Source organism: Prenolepis imparis, unplaced genomic scaffold (assembly GCF_030444845.1).
Source record: "Prenolepis imparis isolate NDT839.2.m4 unplaced genomic scaffold, iyPreImpa1.0 SCAF_11, whole genome shotgun sequence".
Taxonomy (NCBI): Eukaryota; Metazoa; Arthropoda; class Insecta; order Hymenoptera; family Formicidae; genus Prenolepis; species Prenolepis imparis.
This window is the reverse complement of record NW_028141169.1, coordinates 5587666-5604992: the sequence shown is the minus strand read 5'-3', so window position 1 is coordinate 5604992 and position 17327 is coordinate 5587666. Positions and strand designations below refer to the sequence as shown.

The 17327-nt window shown below is 34.9% G+C and overlaps 1 protein-coding gene across 3 annotated transcripts in view; it reads left to right on the top strand.

The window, feature by feature from the left end:
- Nolo (ADAMTS-like no long nerve cord) overlaps positions 1 to 16081 on the top strand; it is a 194055-nt gene extending 177974 nt beyond the window's left edge. The window contains exons 10-24 of one of the 3 annotated variants that reach the window (XM_083049037.1): positions 4163 to 4304; positions 4969 to 5062; positions 7123 to 7520; positions 8252 to 8381; positions 8943 to 9153; positions 9617 to 9927; positions 10013 to 10140; positions 10227 to 10391; positions 10736 to 10896; positions 11090 to 11179; positions 11355 to 12456; positions 12539 to 12621; positions 13006 to 13395; positions 13477 to 13630; positions 13809 to 16081. In XM_083049037.1, the coding sequence (XP_082905163.1) occupies positions 4163 to 4304; positions 4969 to 5062; positions 7123 to 7520; positions 8252 to 8381; positions 8943 to 9153; positions 9617 to 9927; positions 10013 to 10140; positions 10227 to 10391; positions 10736 to 10896; positions 11090 to 11179; positions 11355 to 12456; positions 12539 to 12621; positions 13006 to 13395; positions 13477 to 13630; positions 13809 to 13909 (3660 nt within the window). In that variant the 3' untranslated portion in view covers positions 13910 to 16081. The remainder of the gene's footprint in view (positions 1 to 4162; positions 4305 to 4968; positions 5063 to 7122; positions 7521 to 8251; positions 8382 to 8942; positions 9154 to 9616; positions 9928 to 10012; positions 10141 to 10226; positions 10392 to 10735; positions 10897 to 11089; positions 11180 to 11354; positions 12457 to 12538; positions 12622 to 13005; positions 13396 to 13476; positions 13631 to 13808) is intronic. The other 2 variants (XM_083049038.1, XM_083049039.1) reach the window with 2 other exon arrangements.
- The last annotated feature ends 1246 nt before the right edge of the window (positions 16082 to 17327 follow it).

Here is a 17327-nt window from a genome sequence, read left to right as displayed (position 1 = left end):
TTGCACAACGCTTTCGTAATGAATGCGATCTCGAGGCTGCATCCTCGATGCAACTCGACTCGCAGGCGCCCGTGAGAGCGTCTCGACGCTTCTCCTGGCACGATCGTTCAGCACAATCGCTAGTTTTTATTCCCACGACTGGCCGAAAATCGCGATAGTTTCTGGAGGCATTCCAGAACTTTGTGATTATTTCGGCGCATTCGAGATTTAACTTTGCGCGCATCTTGCATCGCGGTCAATGATATGGAGCAACGACTTCTGCCTCGCCAGATAATTTTTCACTTTGCGTTCATAGAATAAAGATATGAAAATTGAATCAGAACATTGAAAATTTAGGACAGATAAAAGTATTTCTGATTTTCCTATCTTGGAACACAAAAAAGCATATAAGTAAGCGACTGAAAAAAAAAAAACATCTAGTTGAATTAATTTAACAGCTACATGTAATAATCTATTCTCGATTCGACTTATTACGATCCGCGCGCGTTTTCATTATTTTGACCTGAAAACTAAAATCAACGCTGTTTTAATCGAAAAAAATAACATTTTATGTTCATCAACTGTGCAAACTGTCCAAATGTTATAAAATATATTTAAGATAAAAACAGCTATTGAGAGCAGAATGCGCCAGAGTTACCATAAAACGTCTGCATAAAACATAGAGAAGTTGGGATAAATTTATGCGGCGATGGTAACCGGAATGTGCATTTACCGATGTTTCGTCGCGTGTGAATACATGCAGTTCAAACAGGCACGGTACATATTGCATAATACTCGAACGAGTCGACTCGCTTATGTCAGTTTTCCGGCATACTTTCTGGCACAACGTTCGACGGCCCGCTTTCTTTCTCTCTCTCATCGGTCCAGTTTCTCATCGCAATAGACGCTTACACGAAAATCGATATATTACCTGGAAGCCTTCCAGAATTTTCATTGTGCAGGACTCATCGCGACTCTAGTGCCTCACGAATCGCCTATGATTGCCTCGAAATTTGCTGACGTGAAGTAACGAACAACGATGCGGCACTCGCGAATTGAAAGAGAATCTCGTCAAGATTAGAACGTACGTGATATAACAGTTGCACACGCTATTCCGAATTTCTGGTGATGCGACAAACGCGAGCCACACATGCGAGTTAGACATTGTTTGGGTAACTTTATGATGGATGCGAGCGCTTTAACATTCGACAAACTTCCACTTCTGAGGTGAACGCGTACTTTGAACCGCCATCGAACGTTTTTCACTTTCTTTAGGATGTTATTCAAATTTATTCCGCAATAAAAGTGTCGCACGACTTTACATGACCGACAACGCGCGGTACTTATCTACTTGGAATTCCTCCAACTCTCTCGACGCTTGAGCGAACATCTCGGTTCTTTCAATCGAGCTACGCTCTGTACGAAAGGATTCAATGCGAGATTCGAAATCCTCAAATATTTTTTTATTGTTTTCCAGATCGTTCGCATTAACCCTTTCTGTCAATGCATAATTTTGTATCTTTTAATATATGGATGCCCGGGTGTTAACTGCATGTTTTCGATACATTTTAATTTTTTTTATAGCAGCTGCTCAAGGAAGAAAAATTCCGACATATTTTTAACATTTAAAGTTAATTTGGGTATCGAATATTCATTCATTGACAGAAAGGGTTAAATTACCAAATTGCAATTATACATGCAATTATGATAGTATTTATAACGATCATAAAAAGATAAAAGTTTCAGAGAGAGAAAGAGAAACGCATGTGTTCAGAAAAGATATTCTTGGAGACAGATTTGTTTAAGAGTCAATTGCGTTAGAAAATCCTTGTGAATCGCAAACTCTTTGTCCAGTTATACGTTGCGAATTCCCGCTGTGGGTAAAATGGCTACTTATATGATCCTCGAGAATGCAACCTCGTTGCATAAATAAGAACATGACGATGAACGTCCGGGAAGATAACAGTAAAGAATGGTGTTCGTACGAGTTTTCGTGAACGTCTTCCGTCTCTTGAGCGAACTAAAGTTTCTCGGCAGATACGTGAAGGGAAAAATCTCCGCAACTTCCCTGCGGAATGTAAACGTCATGCTTTATTCATGAGGTCGCTAAATGCGACCCGTTGCACTAGATGTGTATTTATTGCGATATCCGCCGCATGTGTAAGGCGCAATATTTTGCTGACCATATATTGCGATAGTCCGCTTTATACATGAGATCTCAAAGTTTATTTCTTTTTTTTTCTCTCAACCTGTTTGCACAGAATATCAGAAAATCACTTAATGCTAAAAATGCACAATTTTTTGTGTTAAAAATTATAAATAGATTTTCTCATTAACATATATTTAATTCTTTTATAAATTAATTTATATTTCTAATGAAAAAAAATTAATCATAATTCACTTGAATAAAATTTTATTACTTTATTATGCCTGATATTCTTTCGATATAATTCGAAAGAGTATCAGATAATAAAAATAATAAAGTTTTATTCAAGTCAATCATGATTAATTTTTTTCTCATTAGAAATATAAATTACTTCATAAAAAAATTTAAATATATTAATAAGAAAATCTATCTATAGTGTTTAATACGAAAATTTATGTATTTTTAACATCTAAATAATGATTCCACTTTATTCTCAAAGGAATAAGATTTCGTTGCAGGTCACAAATCTTTTTTTAAAAGAGAGCTTACGAGCGATACGTATAGTACCTACAATAGAGTATATTTGCACGATTAGACAGATATAAACGATATCATCTCTATCTTCTGAAGAATGTTATTTATCTCGCGCAAATAAACAAATCGCTATCCCATTACGTTCATTCGCACACATTCGCATCAATGAGTGTATTACGCGGAATACGCAGGTAAAGCGGATAAATCTTCCCAGTCATGTGCAGGCAAAAGTGTGCGGTACCCATGATTTACGGCGCTTCATTTCTGATCGATACACAATGGCCCGTCCCCGTTCGCTTTCGAGAACCGGTAGTATCCCGAATGGCGCTCTTTCTGATAGCGATACATAAAGGTCTCGGTGCCCGTCAGCGTAGCACGGTAATGATTTCATCCGTGGAGCTCAGGGAAGCGCCCCTGAGAGAAGACAGGAATTGATAGATTTCTCTCTTTTGTGAGCGCCCGGGAGCCATGCAAATATTGAACTGAAAGCGGAGGGTTGCTCCTTAAAGCACTCCCTCTCTCTCCCCTTTGCTATCGAGACTCTTTCCAAGTTATATAGCTCGACCATGAAAAGCAAAGACAGAGGGAAAGAAATGAAGGATGAAGAAGAGCGAAGGTCCGGGATGAAAAGGGGGATGAAGGGTGGTTTGGAGAGGGAGAAGGGGGAGTTAAGTTGCACGGTGGCTAAGTTGAGTAGGTTTCCGCTTTTCCTTTCGTCTGTCACCTTTCCACCTTCGACGTCCTGAACGATAGCTCCCCACATCCGAGCACTTTCTTTATTGTCTTCCACATTTTCGTATTTCCTTCTCTCTTTCCTTCCTCCATTATCTCTTTTCCGCCGATTTTCCTTTTGCCGGATCCGTCTTTGTCCCGGTACTTTCCTCTCTTCTCTCTCTCCTCTCTTTCAGATTCATTGCAAGCGAGAAACTTTGAGAGTGCAACATGCCTCGAATGAGACTTTTCGGCTTCGACGAAATGAGAACCGAAAATAGCAATCCGGAATTTTAAATTAAACCGTGCTTCGATATTAGCCTGCCATGGAATGTAGTGCGAAGTACCGGGCCATTAATGCGCCGCGAGGAGTTTCGATTGCTTTCCCTACTTTCGAAAAAGAACGAGAATCTGGAATTTCGTCTTCGAATAAATTATAAGTTATATAAGATTCTTTTTATGCCACGTACTTTTTCATTAAGAAAAATATTGACAACACATGTATCACACGTGTTCATGGTCTAATCAGAAGACAATGTTGAATTATTATGCAATTTCTGTATCTAGCTGCGCATATATGTCACCATATATTATTAATTATCTCTATTGAGATCTACTTGAATAAACGTAATTGTTTTGCGTTCGTAAATTGTTAATTCACGCATCTCCGAAATGTGAATTTCGCTAGAATTTTTATAAATCGTCTGTATTATTTCGCGCTTCTTATCGGCCCGTATTGCGTCTCATTACAATTCCACGTGAAGTGTGCATTTTAACTTTTTATTTATGCAGTGCTCCGTGACCTGTGGCACCGGAATACGGACGAGGACGATCGAATGCAGAGATGGTGTTGGTGCCATCTCTAGGGACTGCGACCCCGCGGAACGTCCTCATACCGAACAGGAATGCAAGACGAGCGTCGCTTGTCCCATGTGTAATTGCGTTATGTCTGAATTAAACTCGTATTGGATTGAACGGCAATTTAACGTGCCATAAGCGACGATATCTGAAAATTCATATGCAATATTCCATAACTTAATTACGCAGAGAATCAGAGGCGAACCTACAATGAAAACTAATGAATTCGGCTTCTCAAATCCCAAACTTTGTTGGAGAGATTTCATATCCAATTTCTGAACAAATAATTATCAATATTTATAGATTCTTTATCGGGTATAAGTTGGAAAGGACATACATTTCTTTCAAAACGCATTCTTATAAGAATTCTTCCAAAATTCACGTTCAAGGCCTGCAAATCATTACTTATCTTGAAATACGATACTAAATTTTAGATTCAAATCATTAAAATAATTTAAAAAAATTTTTTTTATTACTGATAAGTATTCTTTGCATTATATTAAGTCTTACGATATAATCAACAATAGTTGATCGAATACAGCGTGTATGGTTCGTTGGTCGAACAATAGCAAAGTTTCGACAATTTATAAACTGTTACTAAGGATTTGACGGGCTTTATCGTGCGGAACAAACTTTAGAAATAAAGTCCCAGGCGAGCCGGAAAAATATCGGGAGACGCGGTTATCGTGTGCAAAGGGAATATGCATAGAGAATGAGACGGCATACGAAATGTTATTTAGATGGAGACGGTATGACGCAGCCCCTAGTGCAACCGTATCCGCTATCCCCGGTGTCAGAGAAATTGATGGACCAACCAATACCTTCCGAATCAACGTAAGTAGTATACTCTCAAATATATCCTATACACTGCATATTTATATATGTTTTCAACTGTCGAGTATTTTACAATGTATTGACATTATAGATCTTATTAAGTTTTCATTTTAAACAATCGCTGTGCACGCGGATAATCTAATAACTACAAGTCAATCTGGCAGACAGGAATAGAAAATTGTGAGAAAATGAATCGAAAAAACTACATATATATATAATAGCCAAATAATACTATAGCAAATTAGCGCATTAAAGATTTTTCTCTTATATTCATAATTAAATTTTTAAAGCTTATAATTAAAGCTATTGTATCTTTCAGGATTTGTTGAAATTTAGAGTTGAAAATTTTTATTAAATAATATTGGTCAGTAATAAAATTGATCCTCCAGTATCCTTTTTCTATTTATAACGATTGAAATTGAAAAGTGTTTCGTAAATTTATCTCGATGGGATACAGACAGATAACGTATTTTTTTTCCACAACAAAATTTGAAAAAAATAAATAACTATTTTGATTTAATTTAAGGTTCAATTTAGATAATCTCCGCAAAACTACCAAATGATTAATTCATCAGATTTTCAGTTCGTATTAACTTTCCGTTTCGCTATAATCTTCGCGGAATATGTAACATCGATCGCAATTCGAGAACAATTGCTACAGTTTTAGAACAGCCATTACCATCGTAGCGAAATTCTATAAGATATTGGACCTAGATTCTCTTCAGTCAGCATTTATAACTTTCTCTCTGTGTGTGGTATTATCTGACAATTTCCTCGTAGCTTTAGCACCTATAACGCGTCATTTCACCCTCCCGTTATCAAAACGATTTCATCTGTCACAAATCTATTTTGTACGAGGATGAGTGAGGACAAAACTTTAGCTGCATTTACTTAAGCACAGTTGTAATCGCAGTTCTCTAATCCTTCCCAAATAAAGTTATAGTTATTTAAATTACTTGAAATTTGTTGTCTTCTAAAGAATTTTTGTTTCGCTTTATCTCAAAAAGAGAAAAATTGATTTTAAATAATTTCCAATAAATAGAGCTTAACGGAATTTGACGTATAGCGTAGAAAACAGAAATATCCGGATTCATGAAGCATTGATGTGAAATAACATTGTGAACGATATACATCGAAATCCTTTTTCTGAAATTAGTAAAATAATCGAAGTATTTGTAGCTAACAAATTACTTACTGACGTGAAAAATTATCCACCCACAAATCAATTAAAATGTTTTGATTAAATTATGTAGAATATACAATAGAAACATGTACAATAGAAATAAATGCACATTGTATGCAGAAAAACAATAAACGTGTGAAACAATATTCATTTAATTTCCGTTCGAAATATTTGTTAAATAAAGATATTGAAAGTAATGTAATGGACATGCGAAGTTTCATTAATTAAATCTCTTTCACGCACATATAGAACATAGATTTAGATCATGTTAAAATAATGTCATTATAGCACACAAAAATGAAATGTAATGAAAAAAAATGTACATTTAAATACTTTATTTAATCTGAGTATTATATTGGATATTTCTAGGATTACAGTTGATAAAATAAATGTCCACTGCATTTCTTTACATCACTATTTTTACGAATACACACATACTCGCATAATTAAATATAATATAATATTTGTGTGTGTTTATGGCTTTGAGTGATCCCATCAAATTAAATACAGAGTTAAATATTTTAATTACAAGGCACATGTATTTGCAAGATGTTTTGTAAGCTATACGTCAAATTTCTATTACAATCTCGAGTGAAGTTGAAGATTGTCTTTTCTCGGTAGAAAAAAATTAGACAAATTTTTTTACAGTCACATATTTGAAATAAAAAATAATTTATATACGCTTTAAATCTCTCTTAAGTGCTCGTAGCTCGAAAGTGGGTTACCGAATCTTGCGCGCCCATCGCATTTTTCATCCTTCCGTGACCTAAAATCCCAGTTACCGGAGTTTCCGGTCGGATGCATCTTTTTATCGCGTTATAACTTATGCCAGTTCGGAAGAGATCAATTCGAGTTCAATGAGATTTTTCGACTTCAGGTTCATCGCCGAGGAATGGTCCCCTTGCAGCATCACCTGCGGCGAGGGTGTCAGGCATAGGGAGGTACACTGCAAGATATTCCTCGAGTTCAGTCAGACCATCGCCAAACTGCCCGACAGCCAGTGCTCCGGTCAGAAGCCGATCGAGACGGAGAAGTGCACGATGGAGCCGTGCGGTTTGCTGGAAAACAGTCTCTCCTACAGGATCGGCACGAACGGCGAGAGCGGATACGCCGAGTCGAGTTTGACAGATACATATAGTAGTAGATCATCGTCGGGCAGTTCCGTCGGAAGCAGCTACGACAGCAGCATCAAAGTCGCCCCGGGTAGCGATGTACAGACTACGTACTCGTGGAGGGAAACTGGCTACACCCCCTGCAGTGCCACTTGCTTAGGAGGTAACGAACGCGCGACTATTGTTTGCCAAGATTGCTTCTGATATTCTAGGGAGTCTCGAACGGATAAGAAATCACCACCCGGGGTGGTCCAGGTTTCAGATTCGACCTATCATATATGGATTTTGAAATGATAGATATAGCTTCAACTAAAGCCAGCTTTAAATATGTTCTTATATTAAAAAACGAGGGGAAAGGAGTTCGGAAAATTATCGACTTATTTTTTAAAAAGTATTTATATCTTCCATTCGAATAAAATTCAATTCTATCCATTATCTTTTTAAAGTGTTACGTAGTTTTCGAAACCTAAAATCCTATATTTTTACTACTTAAATATGCATTTTCATATTTTAATTAGATGAGATACATCTGAATATTTTTTTCAATTTAGTAAAATAATTTAATAATTTTTCCTATTTTCGGGATATTTTGTGACTTTTTATGCAGTGTTTATAAACGAAACATGAGAGCCGTATACACAGTTTGTGCAAAGCTGGCATGAATCGTTTATCGAATAGGATTAGCGAAACGAATTTAATTCGTCGACATCATAGCCTGGCAAAATCGATGTCATTGTGCAATTAACAGCGCTCAAGTATAATCGTATTAAGATTAGTCTGTGTCGACTAACGCGATACAAAGGGGCGAACGTACGGTCCGGGGTAGATTATCTGTAGTTTACGGCGGATCCTGTGCGTTTATACAGATTACATATACACGTATCTCTTTTATAGGTGTTCAGGATCTTATTATAAACTGCGTGCGTGACGACACAGGGAAAACCGTGATGCCGCTTCTGTGCACCGCGGAAACGAAACCAGAGGCAAGAATACGAGTTTGTAACGACCATCCGTGTCCGCCCAGGTAAAGTAATTGCAACTAAATTGATTAACAGATATTGATTTAATGCCTAAATGTTAGGATGTGCTTCACGTTACATAATACTTGTTTAATCCCAGGTATATACCCTGCTATGCTATCACGATAACTTAGACTATCGAACGTATCAACCTTTGCTCTCGCTTGTAAGAAACGATCTTTTTTTCATTAAATTTTTTAAATATTTTAAATTATCTTAACGAGAGAACACAGTACGGTTTTACGAATATCTCTGTTAGATGCGTATGTTAATATGAGGAACAAAGACTTGCAGAAGAAAAAATTTACCTGTTTCGACGATTTATTGGCTCTTTTCTCATTGTATAATCTCTATTTTTTTATTCTATTTTTGCAACAAATTTAAAATATTAGAGAATGATATACGCTTTGCACACACGACATATATTACTACGTAAACTGTACTTGTAATTTTGCTATACATGTGTGGCTGGCAAAAATGTAATTATGCTGTGACGCACACACAAACTCTCAGACATACCTCCGCGTTATCTTTCCTGACAAATGTGTCATTATCTGCGTCCGCAGGTGGAACTATAGCGAATTCTCTACATGCATGAGCCCTTGCGGTATTGGTATACAGACACGTGACGTTACCTGCATCCACGAGGTGACACACGGAACTGGCAAAGCAGTGCCCGTTCCAAATTACATGTGTCCGCAACCGCCACCCGCCGACAGACGATACTGCAATGTCTGGGATTGTCCTATCAAGTGGAGCACGGGGGAATGGGGCAAGGTATATTTGTACATGTCGTGTATGAATTTAACAATGAAGAGGGAAGGAAACTCTTTGTTGTACACGAAGAGGAATAGCGATACAAATTATTCTCTTCATGTGGCAAATCACAATTTTATAGAAGTACTTAATAAGAATCAGAAATATCTGTTCACAGTTTTGAAAAAGAAAAATCTCATCTCAAAGTAATTATGCACGGAAATGGAAAAATTTAAATAATATAGATATTTCAGTCATTTTTATTAATTTCTAACATTATTTTTCTTAACGAATTTTTCTATACGAATTTTTTTTCTTACATATTGAATTATTAATCTAAAATTTCAAGATTATAGCTATCGGATATATTATGTTTATTTATAATAGTATAACAGTATGTTATTAATTATTATTAATTCATTTATTAATGTAAAGTGCGTTTCAAAATGCTCTAAATGTCAATGACGACGTGAATTATTTTTAGTGTTCAAGAACGTGTGGCGGTGGTGTAAAGAAGCGAGATGTAGTCTGCGAACAAATAATGGCGCAAGGTCGCAAGCAGAGTCGTGAGGAACGCGAGTGTCCACCTCAAAAACCATCTAGTGAGAAACCTTGCAATACTAGAACCTGTCACGATTCCGACTTAAGTGCGCTACCAATAATCACTAGTTTGAATACAACGTACAATCAAACGGATATCAATGCTAAGGTGGATTTAAGAATCGGCGGAATCGCCAAGATTTTTCAAGGGACAGCTTCTATCAAAATTCGCTGTCCTGTCAGAAAATTCGACAAGTAAGTGCAAGCTTTGCTTTTAGATTTTATTAGAATAATATCTATGTATGTGATTAGGATAGCTGCAATATAATAACGTTATCAGAGCGCAGATCGTATGGACGAAAGACAACAAAGAAGTACGGAAATCAAGAAAATACAAGATTAGCAGGAAGGGAGCTTTGAAGATAATCGATATAGTTTCTTCGGATTCGGGGATTTATGCCTGTATTGGTAAGCGATCTGTCTCGCTTGTCATATTCTATATTTCATCTCGATTTCGATATGTTACTGTGAGAAATGCGATGGTAATTTTCTAGCTGGAGATTCGCACGCAGAGACGCAGTTGATAGTAAAATTTCGCTCCAAAGAGCAGATAAGTAGTGAAGAATATTTACGACTCGGCAATTCCGTTCACCTACAACGGAATGCAAATCTCGATTCTGCACCAGCGAATTCGGGCGAAAGTTACACCGATCATGCAGGTGAGAGAAATTACCGGACTTTTATCAAAAAAATTATTTTTACTTAAAAAAAATATATTTTTCAAAAATAAATTATACATATATATATTTAATAAATTTGTATATAAATATATATAAAATATATATATTTTTTAAGTAAATTATACAATCCCTCGTTTATATAAATAGCGATACAAAATTTTTTCGTGCCTTTAATTGTAGTACTTTTATCTATTTTAAAATATTATTTTAAAGATCGAAAAGAATTTCGAAAAAATGATAAAAAACAAACATTAAATTCTAAAAATGATAAAAATTATTAATAATGGATATTTAGTTTCACAATATTGGTCGTTTTTTTGTAGCGATTTATGGAAAGCGTTTTGATAGCGAGGATCTCAGCCATGAACGTGGGTTTCCTAATAGCAAACCAACGAGAAAACCGCAAAAGAAGCAGAAAACAAGTCCCGCTCCGTCAGATGCCACGGTGATGCAAAAAGAACACACTGTTACTTCTTTCAATCAGGTACGCGAGAAAACAGATTCTATTAGCATAAATTGTCTCTTACTAACTCTTTGCGTGTATCTTGACATTGCTTAACAAATCGCGTACGCATGAAACTTGTTAAACTAACTTTCTGGTGATGGTTCTATATTCTTTGCTTTGCACTCGTGGACTTTCCTTGATGTCGACTATTCGATATTTGACTGTCAATCAGCCGGGATATCATGAGTCTGTGGAGTCACCCGCTCTGTCAAGTGCTTCTGCTCTTGTGCCACACATGAGTTACTTGATATCGAGCTTGAAGGTAAGACGTTAATATGTGAGCAAACTTGACGAACATGTGACGCGCGTCTGTCTATCTGTATCTGTATTTCTACCGCTCCAGTATAATAAATTTTCGACGCTTTACTGATTCGACTGATATATATTCGTTACATTCTGTCAAATTTAATGTTCAATATTAACGCGCTTTATGACAGGCCTATTGGCCGTTTCGCAGCGAAATAGGCACGAGTAATAATCACAAGGCCGCTACCACGCCATTCGGAGATGAACACAAAGGATCGGCGACGACGAAGCATAGAATCCCTAATAAAAAGACCGACTTTATGTATCAAAGTCTCGAGGATAACTTTGACAGTCTGTATCGCAACACTGCCATTCCCGACGAGACCTTTGGCCCAGACGAAGAACGGATATTCATCGATGTCGATCCCTATGACCTGAACGAATCTATATTCGGGTTACAACACGGCGACGGCGTCAAATCGATGTCCAATGTAATGGAGAAAGTGGATACCGAGCTTACCACGAAGTCCGATATCGATTATATCGAAGAATCGCTAAAAAATGTGAAACGGCAGTGGCAAGAGTCGCGAAATGAGCACAAAGATCAATGGAGTACCACGCCCAAAAGTCACGTTCAGAGCAGAGTTATGACTGAGTCCATCACGTCTACGCGAAATAGTGGGATGGACGTATATTACGTCGAAGAGTCGAGCACGAGAAAGGAAATATTCAAGGAGGGGAGCAATTTTGCTGACGATAGTGATAAGTCCATCAATCACAACGCTCATGGAAACTTGAGAACTAAAGATTCATCGATCATCACCTCGACAATGATGTCTAGAAGTCTCGAGGAGCAGTTAAGGATACCGGAATCGGACCGTAATTTAAATCACGCAAACAGGACAATTGAGTATAGTGATGCGTTCGAAGAAGAGTTGGATAAGCGAAAAATCGAATCATATGTAGAAAATCACACGACAGATTATACAATCGTACGATTTCCGACTAGTAGAGACCTGGAAAATAAAGCGAAGGAAGATGCGACGTTGATAAATGATCGGAAGTCGAGTATTGTTGAGGAGGATCCTGACGAAGATATAAGAAACTTATCTCGCAATCGAGCGAATCATGCTGGTTCTATAGAGAAGACCTCCTTAGTTAATCTAAAAGAGACCTCTATAGAGAAGCAACATTCGACCGATGAAGATAAATCCGCGAACGTTTTGACCTCCACTATAATGAGAGAAGATAATACAACGAAGGATCCTGATGTGGAATCACTCACTGTATTAGGTAAGATTTTTGATTAGATGAGTTACATTGCCTTGATGATGGTTAAGTGGTTCAATAATTAAACGAAGGACTTATAATGCAGCTACGGACAATGTTCTGGTGTTCGAATGGGTCACGACCGACTGGTCGAAATGTTCTCAAACTTGCGGAGGAAGCGGATTCCAGGTAAGACCATTTTTCCGTGATTAACTTCTATGATTAACAGGTAAGATTAATTTTGTGATTAATTTTAATTTGAAAATTTATAATTCTTTAAGTTTATTTTTTTAAAATCTGTAAAAACAATTAATATTGTTGTTAAGCAATTATCTAAGAAATATATTTTAAGATAAATTATGATTAAAAATAACTTTAAAAATTCTTGATATATATTACAATTTTATATGTTTATTTTTTTACTTATTATTTTTTTTCTTTCATATAATACTATTTTGAAATCTTTTTGAAATCAATTTATGTAAATAAACAATATATTAAAAATAACAACTTTTATACATTATAATAGCAAAAATATCAAAATTACTTATTACGAGACGTACATTTTTACAGATGCGAGGTGCACAGTGTACAGTACGATCAATGAGAATGGACGGCGATTCCAAGCACGTTTCGCCGGGAACTGTTATCGGTCAAAAATTATGCGAGGACGCTGGACATCCGGTACCCCAGAAAGTGAGACCCTGCGGATCGGGCAGGTGTCCTCAATGGCACGCCACAGAGTGGACCCCGTGCGAAACGTCAAGATGTTTCAATTGGAAGACGGCGATGCAGAAACGAGACATTAGCTGCCGCTTGGCGTACGACACGGAAGATGATGGTCGTGAAAACGCCACGTTGTTGGATCCGAGCAAGTGCGATGAAGCGACGAGGCCGTTACAAAGACAAGAATGTTATAATGACGCTTGCAAAGGCGTCTGGAGAGTTGGCGAATGGACGGAGGTAAATAAGAATAAAAATTCGATGCGATAATAAGACGATACTTATGCTAATGACATTATCTAACACACCTATCTTGCACAGTGTACTGCGTCTTGCGAAGAAGATGGTACCAAATATAGGATTCTACAATGCGTCTGGTTTGGCACAAAAAAACCGGCGGGAAACGCTTGTAGAGATATACCACGACCTCCTGTGATGAAAACGTGCAGAGGTCTGCCTTGTCCTCAATCTCCCGGTAAATTTTTCTATATCAATTCTTAAGATTTTTTTAGCCTTTGTACTAATTATCATAATTATTGATATGCTAATATTAATTTCATATCAATCTTTAATAATGTATAGATTAAAGATAATATGATTATATTACAATTAATAATAACGATAACACATTATTTCGTTAACAATATTTGCAGAAGATTGCAAGGACCATTCGCAATTGTGCAGCAGAGTGAAAATAATGAACATGTGCAAGGTGCCGCTGTACAAGAAACAGTGTTGCGCATCGTGTCGCTAAGAATTCGAAAAAAATTGATCGTGACTCACTGTGACAAAATACGCGATAATGAGACAAGTGCGCGTGAGACAGAGAATACAAATCGTGATTAGTCGGACAATTACCTGACATACATATGTAAACGCACCCGGGATGCCTGTTAGTAAATTATATAACGCGCACACGAAAGGAGTGCGCGTATTACTGTGAAATAATATATTGCACAGTTATTACGATGTCCGATTTATATAGATAAAGAATATCCAAAAAAAAAGAAGTTGACCAAAACTACTTCGCTGTAATAGTTTCCTCGTCGTATCGTCGCGAGAACTCATTCACCTTCTTGCCTCGAATGTTCCTTGTGTAACAAAGAAAAACCCGCCAATCTTAACACAGTTTCTAACTACTTAAAGTCATAATTTTCCAACACATATGTCACATAGTTTGGGACGTTTTCTTATAATTGTGCACGCTCATATTGTCCCTGATTAATAAAAAAAAAAGGAACAAAATGAAAATCTAGTATTCGTCCAAGAAAGTTGAAAGAACGTTATATTGTTATAGTTTGATGAGGAAAAGAGGGCAATAGAGACTTATTTGCTATATGTGCTGGAAAGAACGTTATTACGATATACCGTTAAAAGCATCACGTTATTAAATGTTGTCAATGTTGGTGCTTTAAATTGAACGGAAAATGGCTTTAAGCAGAATTATATTTAAATTGTAATAAAAACGCTATAAAAAAAAGAATATGAAAAGTTGGGAAGCACGATTTAAAAGCATTTATTTGTATCGCAAAACATATTAAAAACATTCCTTCTTGAGATTTATCTTTTACATATCTTCTCCACGACGAACATAATCGATTTCATTTATTTTTAAACGAAGAAAATTCATCCTTGAAGACTGAAACGTTCGTCTCTTTGCGTATCATTATTTTTGGACATTAATGTAAACAGAATCGCGTTACGTCCCAAAGAAATCATTTTACATTCCACTGGAAATCAATAGGAATATATTTCCGCTCTGTCTTTATAAACGCGTATATTTATCGATATATACTATCTCTCTTTATGTTTATAGAGTCTGATATAAATTATTGCGAACGTAAGATATATTTAAAAGTTATTTAAAAATATAAGTTATGAAAATGAATTATTATGCGCCTATATATAAACGTCCTGTCGGGCGATCTCTTAAGCCAATAGATCCTAAGAGCAATAAAAAATATATAAGTATTGTAATATAATATTTTGTTAATAACCTCTGGCGAAAATTCGTGAACATGATTATTCCATTGTTGATTAAAGAACTCAATAACTTCAGTTACGTGTCTCTAATCACTTCACTCTAGATGTTATCACGAATAATTACGAGTATTCATTTATCACGTATTTATTGTACGTAGGATTCATCGATGAAATTTATAATTCGATATTTTCAATAAAAGCGAAATAAGAATTAGATACTTATATATTATTATGATTTGACAAGATTGTGAACAGATTTTCGCTATCAACGAATTTGCCTCGACACAGCTAAGCAGTTTGCCAAAACGAGCTGACGTAAATAAAATAAAAATAAATTAGAGATTAAAATATATATAAATTAAAGTCAAGAGAGAGATAAAAGGTATATTATGAGCTACACATATAAATTACTGAAATGCACGCATATGTGAATACGACTTTATATGTTAGTATATATATATAAATGAAACTAAAATATACAGTGAATAACTTTAAGTACACTGGATGCATCAAAAGCCGAAATGTTTCTCTTAATTACGCATTCCTTAAATACTTGAGAAATAATATGCGACTTTTAATACATCCTATATACGATTACGGCTGGCAAATATGTGTAAACTGCCGTCAACTTGCCATGTCTTGTATACCACTGTCATGTTTTAGTAAGCATTTAATTAATATTTATCTTATGGCATTACAATCCCAATGTATTACTGATCGATACAGTATATCACTCAAAAAGATAACTTATTTTCCAGTTAATCAATGTAATGTCACGACAATTCTTAAAAAGACAATGAGTTCGACACATACATTTTTGTATATATCACGATGTAGGTATGTAAAATGGCTCCACACTTAGTATTGTACCTAAGCATTACTGTTCATGATATCTATGTAAATATGTAACTGCCTAAATGCGAATAAAACAAGAGACTATATCACTGCACATAATACTGCGCAGTTATTTTTCTTAAAGCTTATTTAGTAAGATTTCAATTTCAAACACATAATAAATATATTGCATGTCATATAGATCATAATTTTCTTATAAAGTCATTCATTTGATTACTCAATTGCGAATTGTATAGGATATTTAAAAAAACAGTCGAGAATTTGATAAGTTCTTTTATCACGGAAACACGCACACATTTTTTAAATCTATTATATTTTCAAATATTATACATTATATAATATTAAATATTATATAAATATGATCAAAAATATAGACTTATTGCTTTCATAATTGATCATCGTTTTCTACAATATTATTTTCGATAATATTAGTAAATGTCAATTACTTTTGGTAATGTTTAAGCCAACGTTTAGAATGTATGTATAATGATATAAAAATCAAAATATAATAACTCTAAAATTATAATTTTTCAGGAAAATTATTTATACAATAATTTTCTTTTTAAAACTTTTTTAGATGAATGTATAGAGATGAGTACCTTGATAATTTTCATGAAAATTATGAAAGTATTTTATGTATTTGAAACATAAAAAGTGAATCTGTTTGAAAAAATTGCTGCTATTTCATTTGTTATATGTATAATCATGTTTGAATATAATGATTATATATGTACACAACATTGCTATAAATTTTAAAACAGAAAATAATGTTTTATAAACAATAAAGAAACAAATTTTTATTTCAAAAAGTGGCCTATATATTGAATATTTACTTGTTTAACAATACTTGAAGCTGCGAAGTTTACTCACTGAATATTTAAACATGTTCCTGCACCTCGATACATTATAATTGCGCAGAATACAGATTATTTGCATATATTTATTAATTTTATATATGTATACATGCAATAATACACTCACCGATAAGATGTGCAACAGCTCCATAGCACAAATAAGCGTTGATCTATAACATATAAAAAACACAAATTATATATATACAAAATAGTTTTCAAAATAATTAATATTTGAAAAAGTCAATAATGTAATATATAATAATCATTTTATTTTTCTGTAATAAATTACCTTAAATATCCATATCTAATTTTTTTCTCAAATTATTTTTTTAAATTTTATATTTTAAATTTATTCTTAATACTAACTTATTTTAAACTTTAGTTTAATAAAAATTTATATAATAAATTTATATAAATTATATATATTAATTATATAAATTATATTTATATATTTATATATAATTATATATTTATTTGTAT